Here is a 19,993-nt window from a genome sequence, read left to right on the forward strand (position 1 = left end):
GTGAGCAACTGCCTTCGGCTCAGGTCATGATCCTGGAGTCCCGGGATCGAGTCCCACATCGGGCTCCCTGCTCAGCAGGGGGTCTGCTTCTCCCTGTGCCCTCTTCCCTCTCATGCTCTCTGTCTCTCATTCTCTCTCTCAAATAAATAAATAAAATCTTTAAAAAAAAAAAAAAGAAGGTCCATTTGGCAGGCTGTTCTCACTCCATCAGGCGACAGCTCCAGGCCCTGCCACCGCACTGCTTTAGGGATTCACACACGCAAAAAGTTGTCTTGAGTTGTCTAGTTTGGAAGCACGCCATGGAGGAAATAAGCCTTCCAGGGGCTTCTGAGAAAGGAAGAGGTGACATGTAGGTGCCTGTTCCCACATATATGCATTTCTTTAGCAGACTTAGGTTTTCTTTTCTTTTTTTTAAGATTTATTTATTCAGGGGTGCCTGGGTGGCTCAGTTGTTAAGCGTCTGCCTTCGGCTCAGGTCATGATCCCAGGGTCCTGGTATCGAGCCCCGCATCGGGCTCCCTGCTCTGCGGGAAGCCTGCTTCTCCCTCTCCCACTCCCCCTGCTTGTGTTCCCTCTCTCGCTGTGTCTTTCTCTGTCAAATAAATAAATAAAATCTTTTTTAAAAAAAGATTTTATTCATTTTAGAGAGAGAGAGAGGGCATGAGTGGGAGAGTGGGAGGGGCAGAGGGAGAGGGAGAGAGAGAATCTCAAGCAGAGCGGAGTGCGACACAGGGATTCAATCCCACGACACAGGGATTCAATCCCACAACACTGAGATCACGACCTGAGCCGAAACCAAGAGTCAGACGCTTAACCGACTGCGCCACCCAGGGGCCCCAGATTTAGGTTCTATGGAATAAAAGCAGAGAAGCCAGACATGAAGAGTGAAACTGATTAATGAAATCCCTTTATCAACTTGGTGCCTCTGTCAACAGTATAAAAATTAATGTTATAGTCAGCCTTTATGATCTTCTTTTAGAATTCCCATGGCTCCTGTTTCTAAAAAGACTGCCGGGCTGGACTCTTCTCTCTCCTTGGATTCTTTACTTCTTTTGCCACCTCTTTGTTTTTCAAGGCTCAGATCATGGGGTCTTTAGGCCATGTGTGAAATGAGACTCTGGTGGGCATCATCCTGAGAAGAACTTTATTAGGAATGTGGGACACATTTTGTTGAATTATATTTATGATACTTTTCTTAATGTCCCCAGATGATTGAGCATGTTTGTTTTTATTTAAAAAAAAATATTTCTTTTCAAAGCAAAGATCAGTTTTGTATGATACTATTCCTTGAGTATAAATACATCTTACAGAGGAAAATGTAGATTTTCCCTGATTTCAATTAAGGGAAGAACTGTGATGAGAACCCGCTGTTCTGAAGGCTGCCCATGAGCTGTTAACCCGTCGGCCTCCTCTCTGTAGCTAGCATAGCATTCTGGGTAAAATGTCTGCCCATTTTCCTCCAGACGTGCTTCCTCATTTCCCAGGGTTGATGCTGTTTCCTCAAACAGAGCTTCTTCATCTCCATTTTTACTCCTTAGAAACATAAAAGATGGTGTGGAAGATTTCTAGTTTCACCTTTCCAAACTCTCCTTCATCCAGTTGGGAAGGTTAAGATGTCTCTAGGACAAACCTATCTCCACATTCTGTCAACCCTATAGGAAGGCCAGAAAGCTTAATGTTTATGAACAAAGGCTTTGGGAACAGGAAATTTCCGTCCTGCTATTTTCCAGCTAATATCCCTGGGCTTTAGTTTCCTCATTTATAAGATGGAAATATTAATCGTGCTTGCCTCCACAGGGTTGGAGCGAGATAATACATATGAAGAGCTTAGGCAGGGCCAGGCATGGAGAGAGATCTCAATAAATGTTAGTAATAATGGTGGTGATAGTGGTGGTGGTGATGATAAAGGTTTGGCGTCTCGGAGAGTCGTATTGCAGCATTACAACATGGCATTTTTCAGATAAGAAATCAGATCACATAATCTGCCAAGGTTATTTGAATTTGCTCCTGTGGCAGGCAAAATTACTTGTCACTTAATGGCTGCTGTATATCCTTACTCAGTTGAAGAGTGCGTGTGTGCATACATGAATGCAAATGCTGTTAGGTCTTGTGTCCCTGTCTTGATGGTCAGGAGTTTTTTTGTTGTTGTTGTTGTTTTTAAGATTTTATTTATTTGACAGAGAGAAAGACAGCCAGAGAGGGAACACAAGCAGGGGGAGTGGGAGAGGGAGAAGCAGGCTTCCCGCTGAGCAGGGAGCCCCATGCGGGGCTTGATCCCAGGACCCTGGGATCATCACCTGAGCCGAAGGCAGACGCCTAACGACTGAGCCACCCAGGCGCCCCGATGGTCAGGAGTTTTGCTTTAGCTCCCCTCCCCCACTTTTTTAATTCGACACAGTGCTTAATACTGTGCAGTACACACAGTAAGCTTAATGCAAATACTGAGAGTATGTTTTTATTTGATAAAAAATAATCTCATGCAAAATTGAATTAGTAGACGATATTTTCATCTTATGAATATTTTATTTTTAAGGGAACTAAAAACCTTAGAAAATACCTAGACCTGGTCTCTCTTTCCAAGGATTCACTCTTACCTCACCCCGGTGTTTTCATAGCGCAGGACTTGTCACACAATGGGAATGAAGTCAATGGTGGCAAATAATTAGCTGTCTTTATGTTAGAGGTCTCTTTACCAAGCAATAGAAAGCCAACTCCGGCTAACAAGAGGGGATTTAGTGAAAGGATATCAAAGGGCCCACAGAATCAACGGGAGGCTGGAGGGCCACATTTAAGAATAGGCAGAGATCAGGGGAGCTCTAGCAAGTTAGGAGCCATGGGGAAGGAGAACCCAGAGTTAGCTTTCCTCTGTTGTTGGGTGACTCATTCCAGGGTCAGAGAGTGTGTGTCATTGGCCAAGCTTAGCTGACAGCCTCACAGCCTGGCTGCGCCAGAAGCCAGAGGGGGTGGAGAAAGGATCTAGCCCATTGCCTGCTATAATGGGACATGATACCCAGGACCATCCTCCCTACACATCTATCCACAGAGGAGGAGAGGCAGTTTCCCAAAAAGGAACCAGGATAATATTGGGAAAGGAACATGGATGCTGGGCAACCAAAAAAATGTCAAAGGCCCATTATTCTGTTTCTCATATTTTGATTCTTGACTTCAGGCATGGTCGGTAGTCTAACCAGTCTTTATTTAGCCTGTGTGAACCCTAAAACTCAGTCTGAGATATTCTGCTCTGTTGTTCCAGTCTTCTGTGTGGTCCAAGGACAGTCTTCCATGTCATCATCCTGCTCTCATCTGAGTGGGAGCATCCCTCCAAAGAGATTAGCTAGGAGCTCAAGGGTTGAGAATATTGTGGCATCAGCATTAGATATTAGGACGAGCTACCTTTATTTATCTTCTCTATATAAGTAGGAGTAAGTTCACAGCTATTATTTCCAGTAGATTAAAAACAGGGAGCACGACACCAGGGGAATTTTGCTAATCTAATTGAAATTTGGGGCCTGTATAGGTAAAATGTATTTACTTCCCATCAAAGGTGATGCTTTTGCAACAGGAGAGGATACTCTTAGTTTGCAAATGGCTCTTATGTTGGCTGGGTTTTGTTTTTTAGAATGCCATCCTAATTTAAGGTATTATCCTTTGCTTTTATGTTGTAGGGGAGAACTTACCCATTTCGGGGGGCCTTTCCGCCGGTATGGAATCCCATTGCCTATTTGGATTACAACAATTTGTGGCGGACAATGGATACCATGGGGAAGGAGGTAAAGTGTGTGTTCAGCTTACACATGACCTGTTACTAACGTAACAATAGCAACCGTTTAATATCCTTCCAATAGTGCAGAGGACATTGCTCTGGACATTCATACCTATCATTTCCAATACACCCAACTACTCTGCCAAGTTGGTAGTATTTCCACTTGCAAGGAAAATGAGTGCCTGAGGGGTTATGGTAATTTCCCCAACACCACACAGCAAGGGAACCAGGAGTCAAACCCACATCTCTCTGATTGTAATGTCTGTGGGCTTTCAACTCTATGGCACTGAGAATTTGTGTGACATATTTTCGCCAGGTATCCTACTCATAGTTGCCTTATCCATGTGTGATGCCACTTTAGATAGTAAAGGAAAGAGGGATTTATCCCCCCCAAGGTTTTTTACCTAGGCCCAGGCTCCATAAGATCACTCTATCACACTTAAATTGGGGACTTAAAATGGGCGTTGGCTTTCAATAATAAGGATCATCATCATAATTACATATTAATTTATATATACATTTATATGTAATTCCCCCCCTTTTTGCATCATCGTCATCATCATCATTATTATGGCAACAGCTTTAAGGCATAGAATGCAGAGACCTATGCATCCCAGCCCCACCACTATCTATATTAGAATTCTATGCCAATCACACATTCCAACACAGACCCAGAGACTGGTATTCAGAGGTTCTCCTGAAGGCCTGTTGGCAGGGCAGTGGGCAGTAACCATCACACCTGAATGTGGGCCCTTCTTCCTCCGCAGATTCCAGCGGACGCACCATGGGAGGCCCCACATGCTGAGGAATGGGACAAGATGACCATGAAAGATCTCATCGATAAAATCTGCTGGACAAAGTAATCTTGACATTTTAAAATTTATTTTTCATCTTTCCTTTGGATCCTTTCTGTCCTATCTTGAACTGTAGTATTTTTCTTTCTTTTTTTTTTAAGATTTTTATTTTTTAAGTAATCTCTACACCCAACATGGGCTTGAACTCACAACCCCAGGATCAAGAGACGCGCACTCCACCGACTGAGCCAGCCAGGCACCCCTGCAGTGCTTTTCTTAATAAGCTGTAGGAAAAAAGTTAAGAGGAAACCTAATGATCTTTCAGTCAGTGGCAACTTTGAAGGAACTTTAAACACTTCAGAGTGAGTTTGAACATAAAATGAATCTAAAACATAAAAACAAAGAGGAGGTGAATGAAGTAGAATGTTTTTAATGAAAGGGCTCTGTGATGTGCAATAAAATAAGTAATTGTGTATTCAAATTATATAGCAGTCAGCTACAGAAGCAATTTGGAAAGATATTAAAGTAATTCCGTACAGATGTAGAAAAACATGGAACCAAAAGCAAGCTAGTCTATATTAATGAAAAATATAAATTTTATAATATTTTCGATGAGAACCTGTGTAATGAGTTGAGTTACTTACAGGTTGTTTAGTCAGCTTTCTGGGGCTGCTATGTGAAGGCACTGTAGCCACCGGTGAGGAATTGTGGTGAATGTGTTAGGCATGGCCCCTAAACTCGTGGAGTTAGTATTCTTCTAGCAGGAGAGACTGACATTATGCACATAATTCCATAATGCTACTAGAGTGACTGTAACAGGGATCTTGACCTAAGGGTAAGGAAGAGATTCCCGGATGCAGCCATCTTTAAACATAAACCAAAGACTTAGTGCACCAACTAAAAATGAGTCACAGAGGATGGGAGGAGATAGGAAAGGGTGGATGGTGTGGGGGACAAGGTATCTTCCAGGAATGCCACAAAGTGGATGAGGGAGAGAGAGAGGAAAAGATGGATGGTGTGGAAGGAAGTGTCTTCCAGAAATGAGCCATATTATTTGGGGATAGACAGGGAGGATGATGTGGGAATATGAAATCTAGAAGGAATGTGCCACAGTGGATGGGGGGAGACCAGATGGATGGATAGTATGGAGATGACATGTTCCAGGAGTGAGCCATAGCAGATGGGGAGAGACAGAAAGGGTGAACGGTGTGGGGGAATGGTATCTTCAAGGAATGAGCCACAGTGGAAGGGTGGAGAAATGAAAGTTGGATGGTGTATGCAGATGGTATCGTCCATGAATGAGCCACAGTGTATGCAGTAGATAGATAAAAAGGCTGGATGGTGTCGGGGGAAGGTATCTTCCAAGAATGACCCAGTTGATGGGGGAGAGAGTAAGAATGAAATATGTGAGGGGTTGCTATCTTCTAGGTATGAAACACGGTGGACTGGGGGAGACAAAAATGGATGTTTGGTGGGATGGTATCTTCCATGAGTGAGCTTAATCCATGGAGGGAGACAAGAGAGGTTGATGATGTGGGAGAATGATATCTTCCAGGAATGAGCCGCTGTGGATGGGGGAGACAGGAAAGCTGGATGGTATGTTCCAGGAATGAGGCACAATGGATGGTGTGTAGGAATGGTATTTTCCAGGAATGAGCAATTTGATGGGGGAGACAAGAAGAGTGGAATGTGTGAGAGGATGGTATCTTCCAGGAATAAGCCACTTGGATGGGGGAGTGGGAGATAGGAAAGCTGGATCTTGTGAGGTGATGGTATCTTCCAGGAAGGAGCCAAATGGATGGGGACAAACAAAGAGAGTATGGTGTGGGAGGGTGGTATCTCCCAAGAATGAACCATAGTGGATGGGGGAAATAGGAAAGCTGGATGGTGTGAGGCTATGGTAACTTCCAGGAATGAGCCACATGGATGGGGGGAGAAAGGAAGGATGGATGGTATGGGTAGATTTAATCTTCTAGGAATGAGTGACATGGATGGGGGTGGGGGGGGCAGGAAAGGAGGATTGTGTGTGGTGATGGTATCTTCCAGGAAGGAGCTAGTGGAAGCGGGTAGGCTGGAAGAGTTGATGGTGTGACCAGATGGAATGAGCCACAGTGGATGGGGGAGGAAGAGAGGATGGTGTGGGAGGGTGGTATCTTCCAGGAATAGGCCATGGTGGATGGTGGGTAGGGGGAAGAAGACAGCAGTAAAGATGGATGGATGGTGGGATGGCATCTTCCAGGAAGAGCCATTGTCTATGGAGGTAGTCAGGAAGAGTGGATGGTGTTGAGGGAGTGGTATCTTCCAAGAATGAGCCATAGTGGATTGGGGGAGATAGGGAAGAGAAGATGGTATGAAAAGATGGTATCATCAAAGAATGAGCTACAGTGACTATGGGGTGGGGGGGGGAGTCAGGAAGGCTAGATGATGTGGAAGCAAGGTATCTTCCAGGAATGAGCCTCAGTGGATAGGAGAGACAGGAAGGCTATATATTGTTGGGGGGAATGATATCTTCCAGGAATGAGCCTGTTGACTGGGGAGACTGAAAGGACGGTTGATGTGGTGGATAGTATCTTCCAAGAACGTACCAATTGATGGGGGGATATAGGAAGAGTAGAAATAGTTGAGGGGTGAGGGGATGGTATCTTCTAGGAACGAACCACTGTAGGGGGAGAGAGGAAGGGTGGATGGCTGGAGGGGAAATTTATCTTCCAGGAAGGAATAGTAGTGATGGAGGTGGGGGAGGGGTACCGGAAGACTGGATGATGTGGTGACAGTTATCATCTAGGATGATAGTAGGTTAAAGGATGGTATCTTCCAGGAATGAGCCACAGTGTATGGGGGCGGGTGGAGACAGGACGCGGTTGATGGTGGCTGAGGGGATGATATTTTCCAGGAATGAGCCATAGGTTATAGGGGGAGACATGAAGGTTGGATTGGTATCTTCTAGGAATGAGCCATATAGATGGGGGGAGATAGGAAGAGTGGGTAGTGAGGGTGGATGGTATCTTCCAGGAATGAACCACATGGATGGGGGCAGTCAGCAAAGATGGATGTGGTGGAGAATGTTACCTTCCAGGAATGAGCCATAATCCATGGAAGTAGACAGGAAGAGTGTGTGTGTGTGTGTTTGGGTGGTATGGGAGAATGGTATCTACCAGGAATGAGCCGCGGTGGATGGAGAGGAGAGAGGAAGAGGATGAGGAGATGAAATCACCCAGGAATAAGCTACAGTGACTGTGGGGGGAGACAGGAAGGGTGGATCATGTGGGAGCATAGTATCTTCCAGAAATGAGCCTCAGTGGGTAGGAGACACAGGAAGGATGGATGGTGTGTGGGGATGATATGTTCCAGAAGTAAACAATAATGGGTGGCAGGGAGAGGATGAGCGGATGGTGTGGTGAGATGGTATCTTCTAGGAATGAGCCACTGTGGATGGGGGAGGCAGGAAAGTTGGAAGGTGTGGGAAGATGGTATGTTCCAGGAATGAGCCATAGTAGAATGGGAGGAGACAGGAGGTGTGGTTGGCGTGTTGGGAAGGTTGCTTCCACAAATGAGCTATATGGGTGGGGATAGATGGGGAAGAGTAGACGGTGTGGGAGGATAGTATCTTCCAGGAATGAACCACAGCGCATGGTGGGGAGACAGTAAGGATATGTGGTTTGGTGGGATGGTATCTTCCAGGAATGATCCATAGTAGATGTTGGGGAATAGGAGGGGTGGGTGGCCTGTTGCAGGATGGTATCTTCCAGGAAGGAACCACAGTGACTCAGGTACGTGGTAAGGGGGGGGGGGGAACTACAGGAAGGATACATGGTCTAGGGGATGGTATTTTCTGGCAATGAGCTACAGTGAGGGTGGATAGGAGACAGGAATAGGGATGATATGGAGGCATGGTATCTTCCAGGAATGAGCCATAGTGGATGGAGGAGACAGGAAAAATGGATGGTGTGAGAGGATGGTACCATCCAGGAATGAGCTACAGTGACTGTGGGAAGTGACAGGAAGAGTGAATGATATGACAGGTAGCTTCCATTAATGAGGTGCAGTGGATGAGTGTAGACAGTACAGGGGAGTGATGTTGGGGAATGGCGTGGCAGGAATCAGCAAGGTTTAGGGGAGATGCAAAGAGTGAATGTTGTTAGGGGAATGGTATCTTCCAGGAATGAGCCACTGTGGATGGGGGAGACCGCAGGGGACGGATGGTGTGATGGGTGGTATCTTCCAGGAATGGGCCACTGTGAATCCTGGGAGATATGAAGGGGGATGGTGTTGGGGATATTATTTTCCATGTAGAGAAAACAGGAAACAGCTCTTGAAGGCCCCAAGATAGGGAGATTGACATGTTTTTGCAGTGATATGACAGTGTGCCTGGACTCTAAGGATGCCACGGGAGAGCAACGTAATTAGAGGTCGGAGAGCTGGTTGAGAGGCTGATGGTGGAAGATAGAGTGGCTGCATTCCAGATTTTTCCCTTTTGCCATGGATGCCATGAAGGGTTTTATGAAGAGTGGTTTTGTTGGTTTTGTTTTGTTTGGCATTGTCAAAAGATTTTATTGGCTGTAATGTGGCAAAGGATCAAAAGGGGCTGTAGTCATAAGCCAGGTAGGGATGACCGGGAGGAGCCACCACCGTTGTAACCCAGGTGAGGGATGTGGGTGGACTGGAGCAGGGTGGGAGCAGCGGAGGTGGAGAAGAGAGGACGATTGTTCAAGGAAACGAGAACTGCATCCTTAATGATCCCTCACCAGCATCTTGACCCTTTTAGACGGTACCAGAATTAATATATTTGGAGCGAACCCATAACTGCCTCAAAACAAAGGAAAAGGTTATTTTTCACCAGAAGTTAAAATGTGCATTCCTTCAGAGGTTGAGCCTGTGAGGATTGTTGTTTTTCTTCCCCCCCTAAAAGCAGTGCAGATGCTTTTGAACCATACTGAATTGTGTTTTAAAAAGGTGCTGTCCTGTGAAGCATGTATGTATTCACACCTGACTGTCGCCTTTGTTATGTGACCAGGACCGCTAGGCAGTTTGCATCGCTCTTTGTGAACATCAACGTGACCTCTGAGCCCCACGAGGTGTCTGCGCTGTGGTTTTTGTGGTACGTGAAGCAGTGCGGAGGCACCACTCGGATATTCTCGGTCACCAACGGGGGCCAGGTACGGAGTGTCCCTTCTCAGCCTGTAACCTCCGTTTGTGGTTCTGCCCTCACCCAGTGCACAATCTTAATAGCTGCTTCCATGTCTGGAACCATGAGTGGATTTGAGACACGAATTTTTGAAATGATTTCAACCAACGTGCCCGAAACCAAAAGGTCTCCTTTCCTTTTCTCGTTCCTAGAGATGCGTTCACAGCTAAAGAATGTTTCGTTTTGAACTAATTAGGTTTTTGGAATTTGGGTCCTTCCTTTTTTTGGGGGTGGGGGAGAGGTAGGTAAAATTAGTGCAGCTCTGTGGGAGGAGCTGAAGTACTACGGATCAACTAATTTTCAAAAACTTCTAGAACTGGTAAAATGATCGTACTTCAAGTCATCTCTGTTCCAGACAGGGTCTGTCCCATAGTGCAAGGTGTAGCGTCTTTCTCCACTAAGTGAATAATTCCTCTCCTCAGGCGATCTCCGGAACACCCTAAGTTGTTCTCGTGGCTCCAAGAGGTATTGGCCATTTGACCCTTAGCTTTAGCAAATACAGGACAGTTGCATCTTTGAAGTATCTTTATACTTAGAAATTCCACATTGCTTCTTTTTTTTTAAAGGTTTTATTTATTCATTTGAGACACAGAGATAGAGAGAGAGAGAGAGCATGAGCAGGGGGAGAGGCAGAGGGAGAGGGAGAGGCAGACTCCCTGCTGAGCCAGGAGCCCGATATGGGGCTTGATCCCAGGACCCTGGGATCATGACCTGAGCCAAAGGCAGACGCTTAACCGTCTGAGCCACCCAGGTGCCCCCATATTGCTTCTTTTGACCTGTATTTTACTTTCTGAGCTATCATGACCGATGTTTGATATTTATAGTCCTCGTTGCCTGCCTTCTCCTATAGGAACGAAAATTTGTGGGTGGATCGGGTCAAGTGAGTGAACGGATAATGGACCACCTTGGGGACAGAGTGAAGCTGAGGTGCCCTGTCACCTATGTGGACCAGTCGGGTGACAACATCATCATCGAGACATTGAATCATGAACTTTATGAGGTAATTCAGCCTCGTCCCAAGGAGCATATATTAAATAGGCCTCGTGTCTTCTGCAGCTTCTAACCAAATATAATCCAAGCAGTGGTATAATTAATGCTGGTGTGTCTCCAACTCTGTCTTCCAAATTACCATTTTTAGTTGACCTGCCTTGTTTTGTTGTATGTGGTTACTGCTCCGTGTCATTCTAAATGATCAACAGGATGTTTCTCCCCCTCTGTAAAGACCGAGACTCACACGTTTGAGGTGGTATTTTGTGTCTGTGTCTTTTAGTGCAGATACGTAATTAGTGCCATCCCGCCAACCTTGACTGCCAAGATCCACTTCCGACCAGAGCTGCCGTCAGAGAGAAATCAGTTAATCCAGCGTCTTCCGATGGGGGCTATCATTAAGTGCATGATGTATTACAAGGAGGCCTTTTGGAAGAAGAAGGGTAGGCTGCACTTACTCACGTTTAAATTGTGTTAAGTGAAGGGATCACACTCTCTTTAGGGACCTTCTCATAGACCCTGAACAGAAAAAAGATGACAAAGATAAATATTTTTAAATTGGCAGAGAAAGGATCAGAAATCTCAGTCTGTCTATCACTTCACAGCCCCTGGTGCAACATAGAATGACCCCAAGAGCACCTGCTGTCAATGAAAGGGAAGGAAGAGATCCCCCCAAGTGGCGGGGGCACCATTGCCCTGGTCCTTGGCATATGTCCTGCCCCTTACTCTAAATGAGAGAGTGACGCAAAGGGTGTGCTGTGGGAAGAGTGCCGCGTTGAAGTCCCACAGTCCCGGGCTTCGCTTGCTTACTAGCTGAGTGACCTTCGCTGTGACAGTTCACCTCTCAGCGTCAGTCTCCTTGTGTCACAATGGTGACAGTGAGACCTGCTGTCAGGATGTGTGTGGCAATTAGCTGAGGCAGGGCCTGGGTGGATTTGGTGGCTATTGTTGGCAAACCTGCTCCTCCTCAAAGGATTCCTTCCCCCAGCTTCTTCTGTGGGATCCTAGGGGTGATTCCCTCTGACGCAAGCCTCTCTTTGCCCGTGTACTCCAGGGCTCCGGGGCCTCGGTACGGTTTGAGCCGTAGCACTGGTCCTCCGTGATCTTTATGTAGAGGTCATTGAGATGGGTCGTTTGCCACGTGTCTGGGTCAGCAGATATCCTTGTGTAGTTAATGTGTGTACTTAATAAGGAGATATCGTCTAGGGTTGGGGCAAAGACTATTTGAGGTTTGCCTTCCTCTTAGCAAAAGAGTTTTATATGTGTGTGTATGTATGTGTGTGTGTGTGTATCTCTATATATCTATATATATAATTCCTAAATTTTTGATGAGGTCAGCGTCAATCTCCTATTGATTTTCTCTTTATTAAGATTACTGTGGCTGTATGATCATTGAAGATGAGGAAGCTCCAATTTCAATAACCCTGGACGACACCAAGCCAGATGGATCGCTGCCCGCTATCATGGGGTAACTTAGAGCTGAATGCTGTGCATTTTCTAAATTGTGTTGGTGTCTTCATGTGGACGCTGGCAGAGCATATGGAATCGAGGTCAGGCAATCGTGAATAACCCTACAGAGATACATCATTTTCCACGTTTTAAAATATTAATGTTTTGTATGTGGCACGGAACTCTGGGAAACTTGACAAAAACTGACACGATTTTGAACTTGTGCCCCTTCCTTTCTTCCCCCACGAAACTTTTGAGGACAGAGTGAAGGAAGCAGCTAGACAGGCAGTATGGTAGACAGCCCCGCCCGGGGGCAGAATGTCCACACTCAATCTAGAGTGAGAATTGACTGTTTCGTTCTGTAAAACCTTTCAGAGTTAGGCTTCTCTCCATTCCAGACATCACTACACCGCCAACGTGAATACGCTGATCGTTACCCAGGGATGTGAGACCCATGACCAGTGAGGAAGTGCAGTGTGAGGTAGAGCCGGCCCTTGAGTGGATGTCCCTCATTGTGATAGGTCCCACCGCAGCTGTCCTTCGCTAGGGATGCTCCAGGGTTTGGTCCTGTGTCTGGAAAAGGAGAGCTCTCCCTTTCTCCTCCCAGCCCCCCGCCCTCCACAGCTCTGCCGTTGGGGGGCTGGGGGTCCAGACAAGGAAGCAGTGCTTTCACAAGGGAATTGCTCAGGAGTGCCTCCGCCTTCCCGAGTGCCCTGCCTTTGACCCTTCCTCAAAGCTCCACAACTCAAAAGGCTGTTTATTCTACCACATGACAACAGAAGAGCACAGCCTCTATACTGGCCGAGTGACTGCCAGACACCCGCGGTTTGGCCCTTCCCCCTCGGGAGAGTCGAGCTCACGCACATTGCATCACTGAGGGGAAATTACAAAACCAGAGGCAGACCCGTGACCCGGGACTTAGATTGGACTGCGCACGAGACATTCTGTAACCACGTCTCTGGCTGCAGAATAGCAGAAGTAGCACCAGCCTCCCTGGGGAGGGCGGGTGCTCACAGCGGAACGATCAGAGGCAGGGCGCATCCTCTTCATCTCTGACCCCACTGGGCAAGAAAGGGTACAGACTGTGTGGGCCGTTCGCCACCACCTTCTGCGTGCCAGAGGAAAACAGAAGGTTGACCTAGAGCTTTCAGGAGACCGTCAGGACCAGTCCGACTGTGGACAGAAGGACACTGATGGTCTTCTTGCCCTGGGAGTAAGATACTGTGGTATCTGCCTTTCTGGGCTTTCTTCGGCTTTATTAGCCACGACACGTATGGTGGAAGTTTTCCAGATGGGAATGGGGTTATTCAGGCAGTTCCTTTTTAAAAAGTGATACTCTAATCTGTCTTATCTGGACAATTGCCTCCGCCCTGCTCTTTGCTCTGGGCAATGAAAGCCTTTACGACAGGGGTGGTAATTGTCCAGCTCGGGCGTTTGTGATGACTAGTACCTTTTGGCAACTAGAAAGGACCTTGTACTTGAGAGCCGTGAAATGTCCCCGACCCAAAGCCAGCATGTTTAATTTCCTCAATAAAACCCCAAAGCAAGTTAAAGAAAATTGTCCGTAGTTAAGAGTTAGAGCAGAGGGGTTGTTGTTTCATTCTCGATTTGAGATTTGACAGGAATGGCCCCCACGAACTGCCCTTGAGAAAAGGAGCTGGAAGAAGCACCCAAGATCGAAAAAGGTTTTCAGATCAATCATTTAATGTTTCATCTGGTATTGGTGATTTTCACTGAAGTCCTGTGTAAGCCTCAAATGATTGATTCTTGCATAAACTTAAAATTTAACCAGAATCATTACTAGCAAGCCATAACGTAACAGTGTTAAATCAAGCAAAATTATGACTATATCCCATAAAGTTCATTACTTCAAATATCTTAGGTCATCCACAGATTCCTCCGAAATACTGTTCTCTGGATTAATGCAAATACGTTTTGTAATCCTTGCTTCCCAGAATGATCTCGAATAACAGACAGCTCTAAAGGAATTGCCAATCAGACTGAGGAACAGTTTAATTTGGGGGTGAGGAAGAGGATGAAGTATCTGTGTTCGACTCTTGCATTCTCAGTCCTGACCTGTCTTTTTGGCCTAGAACAAAAGAAATACAAGTGTAAAACTTTTTTTTTTTTTAAGATTTTATTTATTTATTTGACAGAGAGAGAGAGCACAAGCAGGGGGAATGGCAGGCAGAGGCAGAGGGAGAAGCAGGCTCCCCGCAGAGCAGGGGAAGCCTGATGTGGGACTCGATCCCAGGACCCTGGGATCATGACCTGAGCCGAAGGTAGTCGCTTAACCAACTGAGCCACCCAGGCGCCCAAGTGTAAAACTTTTTTAAATGGAGAAATAATTTCAGTGTCCTTTAGCTCATTTGGATTTGTGAATGCTTTCTAATAATAGTGTGCCTAAGGATTTGTTGTCACAGTTCAGTTCATTAAAACATACATGCAATTAGTAATATCAGTATTTACAGATTAATTATAACTGAGTTTTACTGAGTTACTGAATTTGGGGGAGGTGCTAGGCCAGGTTCCCAGAAGCTAAGTTGGAGATGGAGATTTGTGTGCAAGGGGTTCGTTGGGGTGTGTGCCGGGGTCACTGTGGGGAAGGGAAGGAATCAAGATTGGGCAGAGGAAGAGGTTGGGCTCCGACATTGGCCTGGCGGAGGTCTCAGCCATCCCATAAGGAGTTCTGGAACTGGGATGGCCCTTCAGAGGTGTCATGCCCTGAGGTAAGGGAATGGACTTTGGTGCCCACCGCACCCCAGAGATGGTCATTCTGGGGAGGGGCGGGACCTTGAGCCAGGCAGCCCTCTGCCACAGAAGGCAGTGGCTGGGGAAGGGTCCAGCCCTGAGCTCTCAGGGTAATGAGTGCTTGGTCCCAAAGAGGGATCTGGGGGGCCCACCATGGCATCCACTGCAACTACTAATTTCGATTTGGTTTTCCAGCTTTTATCAAGTATTTGGCAGAAGGCAACAGTCAATTACCAGGATAGCATTTAGCGCAATATTAATTCAACTGACATTTGATTTCCAACTATATGCCAAGAGCCGTGCTGAACTTTGGGGGTAAAGCATTGAGCAGGAGGTGACCGGTTACTTAGGAGCCCGCAGCCTAGAGGGGTTTTGGACACAGGCAGATGGAAGGCAGCCTGGCATTTTCTCTAATAGAGGGAAATAATGGGAGTGCCTGGGCGAGAGTTCATCAATGCTGAGTGGCGGAGGCAAGAACATTTTGGAAAAGAGGAGGCAGCTCGCTCACCTAATCATTCAAATGTCACCTCTCTCTGCAGCTTCATACTTGCCCGAAAAGCTGACCGACTTGCCAAGCTCCATAAGGAAATAAGGTAAGAAGTGACATCTGAAACACATATAAAAGCTTAGCTTTATATTGTGCTTGTTGCGCTAACAACAGTATAATGGCATCTTGAAAAACACCACGATTCACTAATAGTCTTAAAATCCCAATAAATCGGCCTTTTTGTCACCATGGCAACCTTTGTGTTACAAGTCCCCTCGACTCAGTGCTTGCCCATATGCGTTAATTAATGTAGGTTTACATATTTGTGTTTATTGTACAGTGGTTGAGAGGTAGGGTTTCCCCCTGTAGGGCAGATGGAGAAAAATTATAGGAAACGTTAGCGGTGCAAAAAAGCTTTAGAGGCTGAGTCCTAATCGCCTCGCGAGACCATTATCCTTTTCCAAGGTCCTCTGACGTGTACTTTTTCTGAAGAGCAAAGCCATACGTGTGGGTTTCAACCTGTTGCCACTTGTGTACATAGAAGTATCCCCCTTTGATTATCTAGGACGCAGCTCTGACGTTCCCTTCTCTGATAGCTTCCTAGTATGAAACAATCATTGTAGGACAGTGGCTTTTTTTTTTTTTTCCTTCCTTTCTCCCCTTCCCTTTCTGCCTTGTTGTATTTGTTTGGTTTTGCCTTGGAATCCTTTCCTTTGTTCAGATAAAAGCTTACCAGGAACTCTTAACCTGGAAACAGTCATTTGGCTGTTGGGGGGGGGTGGTGCCTCTGGGAATTTCTGGGCTTCCCTTCCAGAGGGTAGCCCTAAATCCTTTGTTGGCTTTTGAAGAGGACCAGGACGCACACAGATGTACACTTCTCTCTGCATTTAATTAAACAATGAAGCAGCAAATCCACAAGCAGCCCTTGCTTTGAGAGTTACTTTGATGACTTTGGAATTCAGGCTGCAAAAGTTTCCACATTTGCGCACGAATTTGTTCCTTTGAGCTACCATGAGGTCTGATTTCGGGAAGGGAACTCTTTGTCTCCTCACTCAGAGAGAATTTGGGGTCCAGTGGCAGGGAATGGTCTGTCCGGGTCTCAGAAGAGGGAGAATTTGGGGTCCAGTGGCAGGGAATGGTCTGTGCAGGTCTCCACAAAGTCAGGAATAGCATCCAATGCAAACTTTTTTTCATTACGCCATACTAAGCTTGACATTTTCTTTTGGATTTCCTGCTTTCCCCCTTTATTAATAGTAAAATAAATACCAGCCTGGATGTAGACATTTGGTTATGATTCCACACGGTGGCTGAACTTCTCAAAAGTTTTTATAAGGCAAAACCCTTAGAACCCCGAATGTGTCTTTGACTGGAGCGAGATTCCCACAACGGCTGCATCAGCATCTGCCAGAGAATGTTTGGAAAATGTGGTTTTTTTCTGAGGCCAATAGATTATGATGTGGTAGATTAGGAGTGGAGCCTGAGTATTTTGTATTTTTTAACAAGCTTTTCAAATGATTATGACGGGCAGCCAGATTTAGAAACCAGTGAGTAAACACAACTACAAGAGATTTGCACAGTGACCTCTTTTGGCCATGATTTAAAATATGTTCTATTATTTTTAGAGCCCAACTAACCAATCACTGCATTGCTCTAACATTTTTGACTTACATAACTTTCCCCAAAATTTTTACATTTTAATGGGAGGAAGGGATGGGGAAGATAATTTCCTGATGGATTTGTATGAACTCATCCTTGACTCATCTTATAACTATAAAATACAGTAAATAATGACTTCCCTTTCTATTATAAAGGGCTTATTGTCCATGCATGAAAAATTAACTGCAAGGTAGGTTGATTGGATTTTAGATTTCATTCTGTTTTAATAAAGATTTTATCACATGTCCCAAAAATAAGCTAAGCATCATTAAACTTTAGAATGATGATCCATCCATACTTTTGTTTTCTGATTGACTCTCAAATGTTGGAATTTCCTCGTAACACCCACGCGAAGTAGGTAAGAATCCATCATCTCATCATAGAGTAGGAAAGAGGTTATCATGTTATGCTGAGGATGGATTTTGATTCAGTACATTTTTATTGAGCTTCAGCCTCCTCATCTTTCACGTTAAGGGGCTTGGATTGGACAGAGAGAGACAGAGGCAGGCAGTCGTCTGGAAACTTCTTCCAGTTCTGCATTTCCTTTATGGTTATTGATCTGCAGTAGGAGCAGCTCCTTCATGGAAACCAAACTTTTCCTGTTTGTACTGGAACTTACAGAGCCACCTAAATGTTCTAGAACATCACCTCAGCAGTAGCCTTTGTCTATCTCTGAAAACCTTCCATGGGAACATGGTGGCAGTAAGCCGCCATGTTTATGATTTCACCTCCTCTTCCTGACTTAACACTGTATCTCCATGAAACAGAAGTTCTGGGAGTTATATAAATGGCCTAAATGTGAGCATTTTGACAAATTTATAAGGTTAGATTTTATCTCACATCATTCAGAGAAATTGAGGACATGTTTTAAAAATGTTTTCTAATGTAATTGGCAACGTAAAATCATCATTCTTAAAAACCTCTGTTTCTTTTATTACTAGTAAGTATAACCCTCCTACCCCTCCTTTTCCCCCTTCTCTCATTTTTGGCCATTAGTCTCTTCACCTTTCAGTACTTGTGTTTCAGATTTGAGGTAAACCCTGCACCCATTTTTTAGCAAATTTTTTTTTCCACTTGCTCATTAGCGCCTAACAAATATTTTGGAGCAGTTTCAATGTTTAAACTATATAAAGACTAAAGAAGTTAAATACCAAAGTATATAACCGGCTCAGTATGAACCTGTTCAAACAAATCCTGAAATTGAACCATTTATTTTGAAAAGGGGTGATTTTAGTAAATTAGCACTTTTTAATTTCCCCAAGAGTGGTTGTGAGTTTGCAAATACCTGTTTCAGGAAGCGCCTAGATCAGTGAAGCTACTGATTTTCTTTAAGACCTACCACGTGTCATGTGATGTGATAGTCATTTACATAATGAATTATGAGGGTAGCCAAAGACTGTCTGGGGTAACATCGTGTAGCACATCCCTTGGAAGTACCGTGTCCACAGACCATTCTGTTACATGCCCGATGACTAGAGTAGAATGACCATAGGCCTCTTGTGGTGTGGCATATCGTATATTATACTTAAAAGATTAAATAAGCTTCAGATGTTCATAGATCTTTAAAACATAAGTGGAGGATAGTTAAAAGATGCTGTCATATGGACTATGGACTTCTAAAAGGGATTATTCTAGAATTCTATGTGTTCCAGAAAAGTGACTTAGCATCATTTCCTAAACTGACTGCACTTAATCAAATCTTATTTTCCCCATTTGAATCTTGAATAGATAGGATATCGGGTAGTAAAAGAGGCAAAAATATAAAAGGAAAATTCTGTTGCGTCTTCAAGTCAAATGACCGTATTGAGGCACAGAGGGTTGATCCGAGTGCAGAGATTCATGGAACTATTCATGTTGTGTAGTTACCATTGATTTTAGGTTTTTCTTAATACATCTGGTTCATTGGCGAGAGCCAATGATAATGAATAAACTCACTGTGTTTATTCTGTACTCCTCAGTTATTACTTCCTTAACATTTTTGTTTTTTACTCTTCTTTACAGGAAGAAGAAGATCTGTGAGCTCTATGCCAAAGTGCTAGGATCCCAAGAAGCTTTACAAGTAAGAAACCCTCAGCTTTAATCCCTGGAAAGTTCTGCTCTGTTTGCTCTAAGTGGTAAAGCAAAGCAGAGTCTGGTTTCCTGACCATCTTAGGAAGAGAGTCTTATGAAGGGATATGCTTACTGGAGGATTAACTTTAGTCCCAGAAAGGCCAATGAAAGCTGCCGTCAGGGGCATGCAATTTCTAATGCAGCAGTTCCTTGGGCTGTTTCCGTGTTCCCTGGATAACTGGCAGCCAGTTGCCATCAGGGCCTGGAGTCACAGGTGTTATCTTCGGGGTGGGTGAGATCAGTTCCCAGAACAGAGGTCCTGCCCTCCCATCAAAGCCAACTGACTGCTCTGAAGCGAAATCCCAAATACGTCCTCATCTGTTGGTGAGGGCGCACTAGTGAATACTTGACAGGGTGGGCAGAATCTAGACTCTCTCAGGTCAGAGCCACACTAATTGATTTTTCCATCCGTAGACTCCATTCACAGCTCATGTAATTTCAGTGCTTTCAGTCCACCACTGAAAGTGATGACGGGAATGAAATTCTATCTGAAGATCCTATTACCTAGCTGGGGGTTCTTTCAGGGGATTATCTCTGAACTGTTCGAACAATGAACTTGTAGACTCTGTTAGAGAAAAACTCAGAGAACGGTCTCTCATGTCTCTTGGAAACCATTGCTCATCTTTAATTGTCCCCGTTTTAGCAGGATTCCCATCATTCACTTTTCCAGCTCAGAGAAATGGCTCCAAAAAAAGCCTTTCTTAGACATTGTGCTTATCTTTTTTTTTTTTAAGATTTTATTTACTTATTTTAGAGAGAGAGAGAGCAAATGGGTGGAGGAGCAGAGGGAGAGGGACAAGCAGACTCCAAAC

The 19,993-nt window shown here is 45.0% G+C and overlaps 1 protein-coding gene across 1 annotated transcript in view; it reads left to right on the forward strand.

The window, feature by feature from the left end:
- Nucleotides 1–19,993, forward strand: part of MAOA (monoamine oxidase A) — a 70,093-nt gene that overhangs the window by 43,675 nt on the left and 6,425 nt on the right. Inside the window, exons 4-11 of the mRNA XM_032426513.1 lie at nucleotides 3,666–3,770; nucleotides 4,531–4,622; nucleotides 9,572–9,713; nucleotides 10,593–10,742; nucleotides 11,013–11,172; nucleotides 12,101–12,197; nucleotides 15,469–15,522; nucleotides 19,074–19,131. Of these exons, the coding sequence (XP_032282404.1) occupies nucleotides 3,666–3,770; nucleotides 4,531–4,622; nucleotides 9,572–9,713; nucleotides 10,593–10,742; nucleotides 11,013–11,172; nucleotides 12,101–12,197; nucleotides 15,469–15,522; nucleotides 19,074–19,131 (858 nt within the window). The remainder of the gene's footprint in view (nucleotides 1–3,665; nucleotides 3,771–4,530; nucleotides 4,623–9,571; nucleotides 9,714–10,592; nucleotides 10,743–11,012; nucleotides 11,173–12,100; nucleotides 12,198–15,468; nucleotides 15,523–19,073; nucleotides 19,132–19,993) is intronic.

Source organism: Phoca vitulina, unplaced genomic scaffold (assembly GCF_004348235.1).
Source record: "Phoca vitulina isolate PV1807 unplaced genomic scaffold, GSC_HSeal_1.0 scaffold35, whole genome shotgun sequence".
Classification (NCBI taxonomy): Eukaryota; Metazoa; Chordata; class Mammalia; order Carnivora; family Phocidae; genus Phoca; species Phoca vitulina.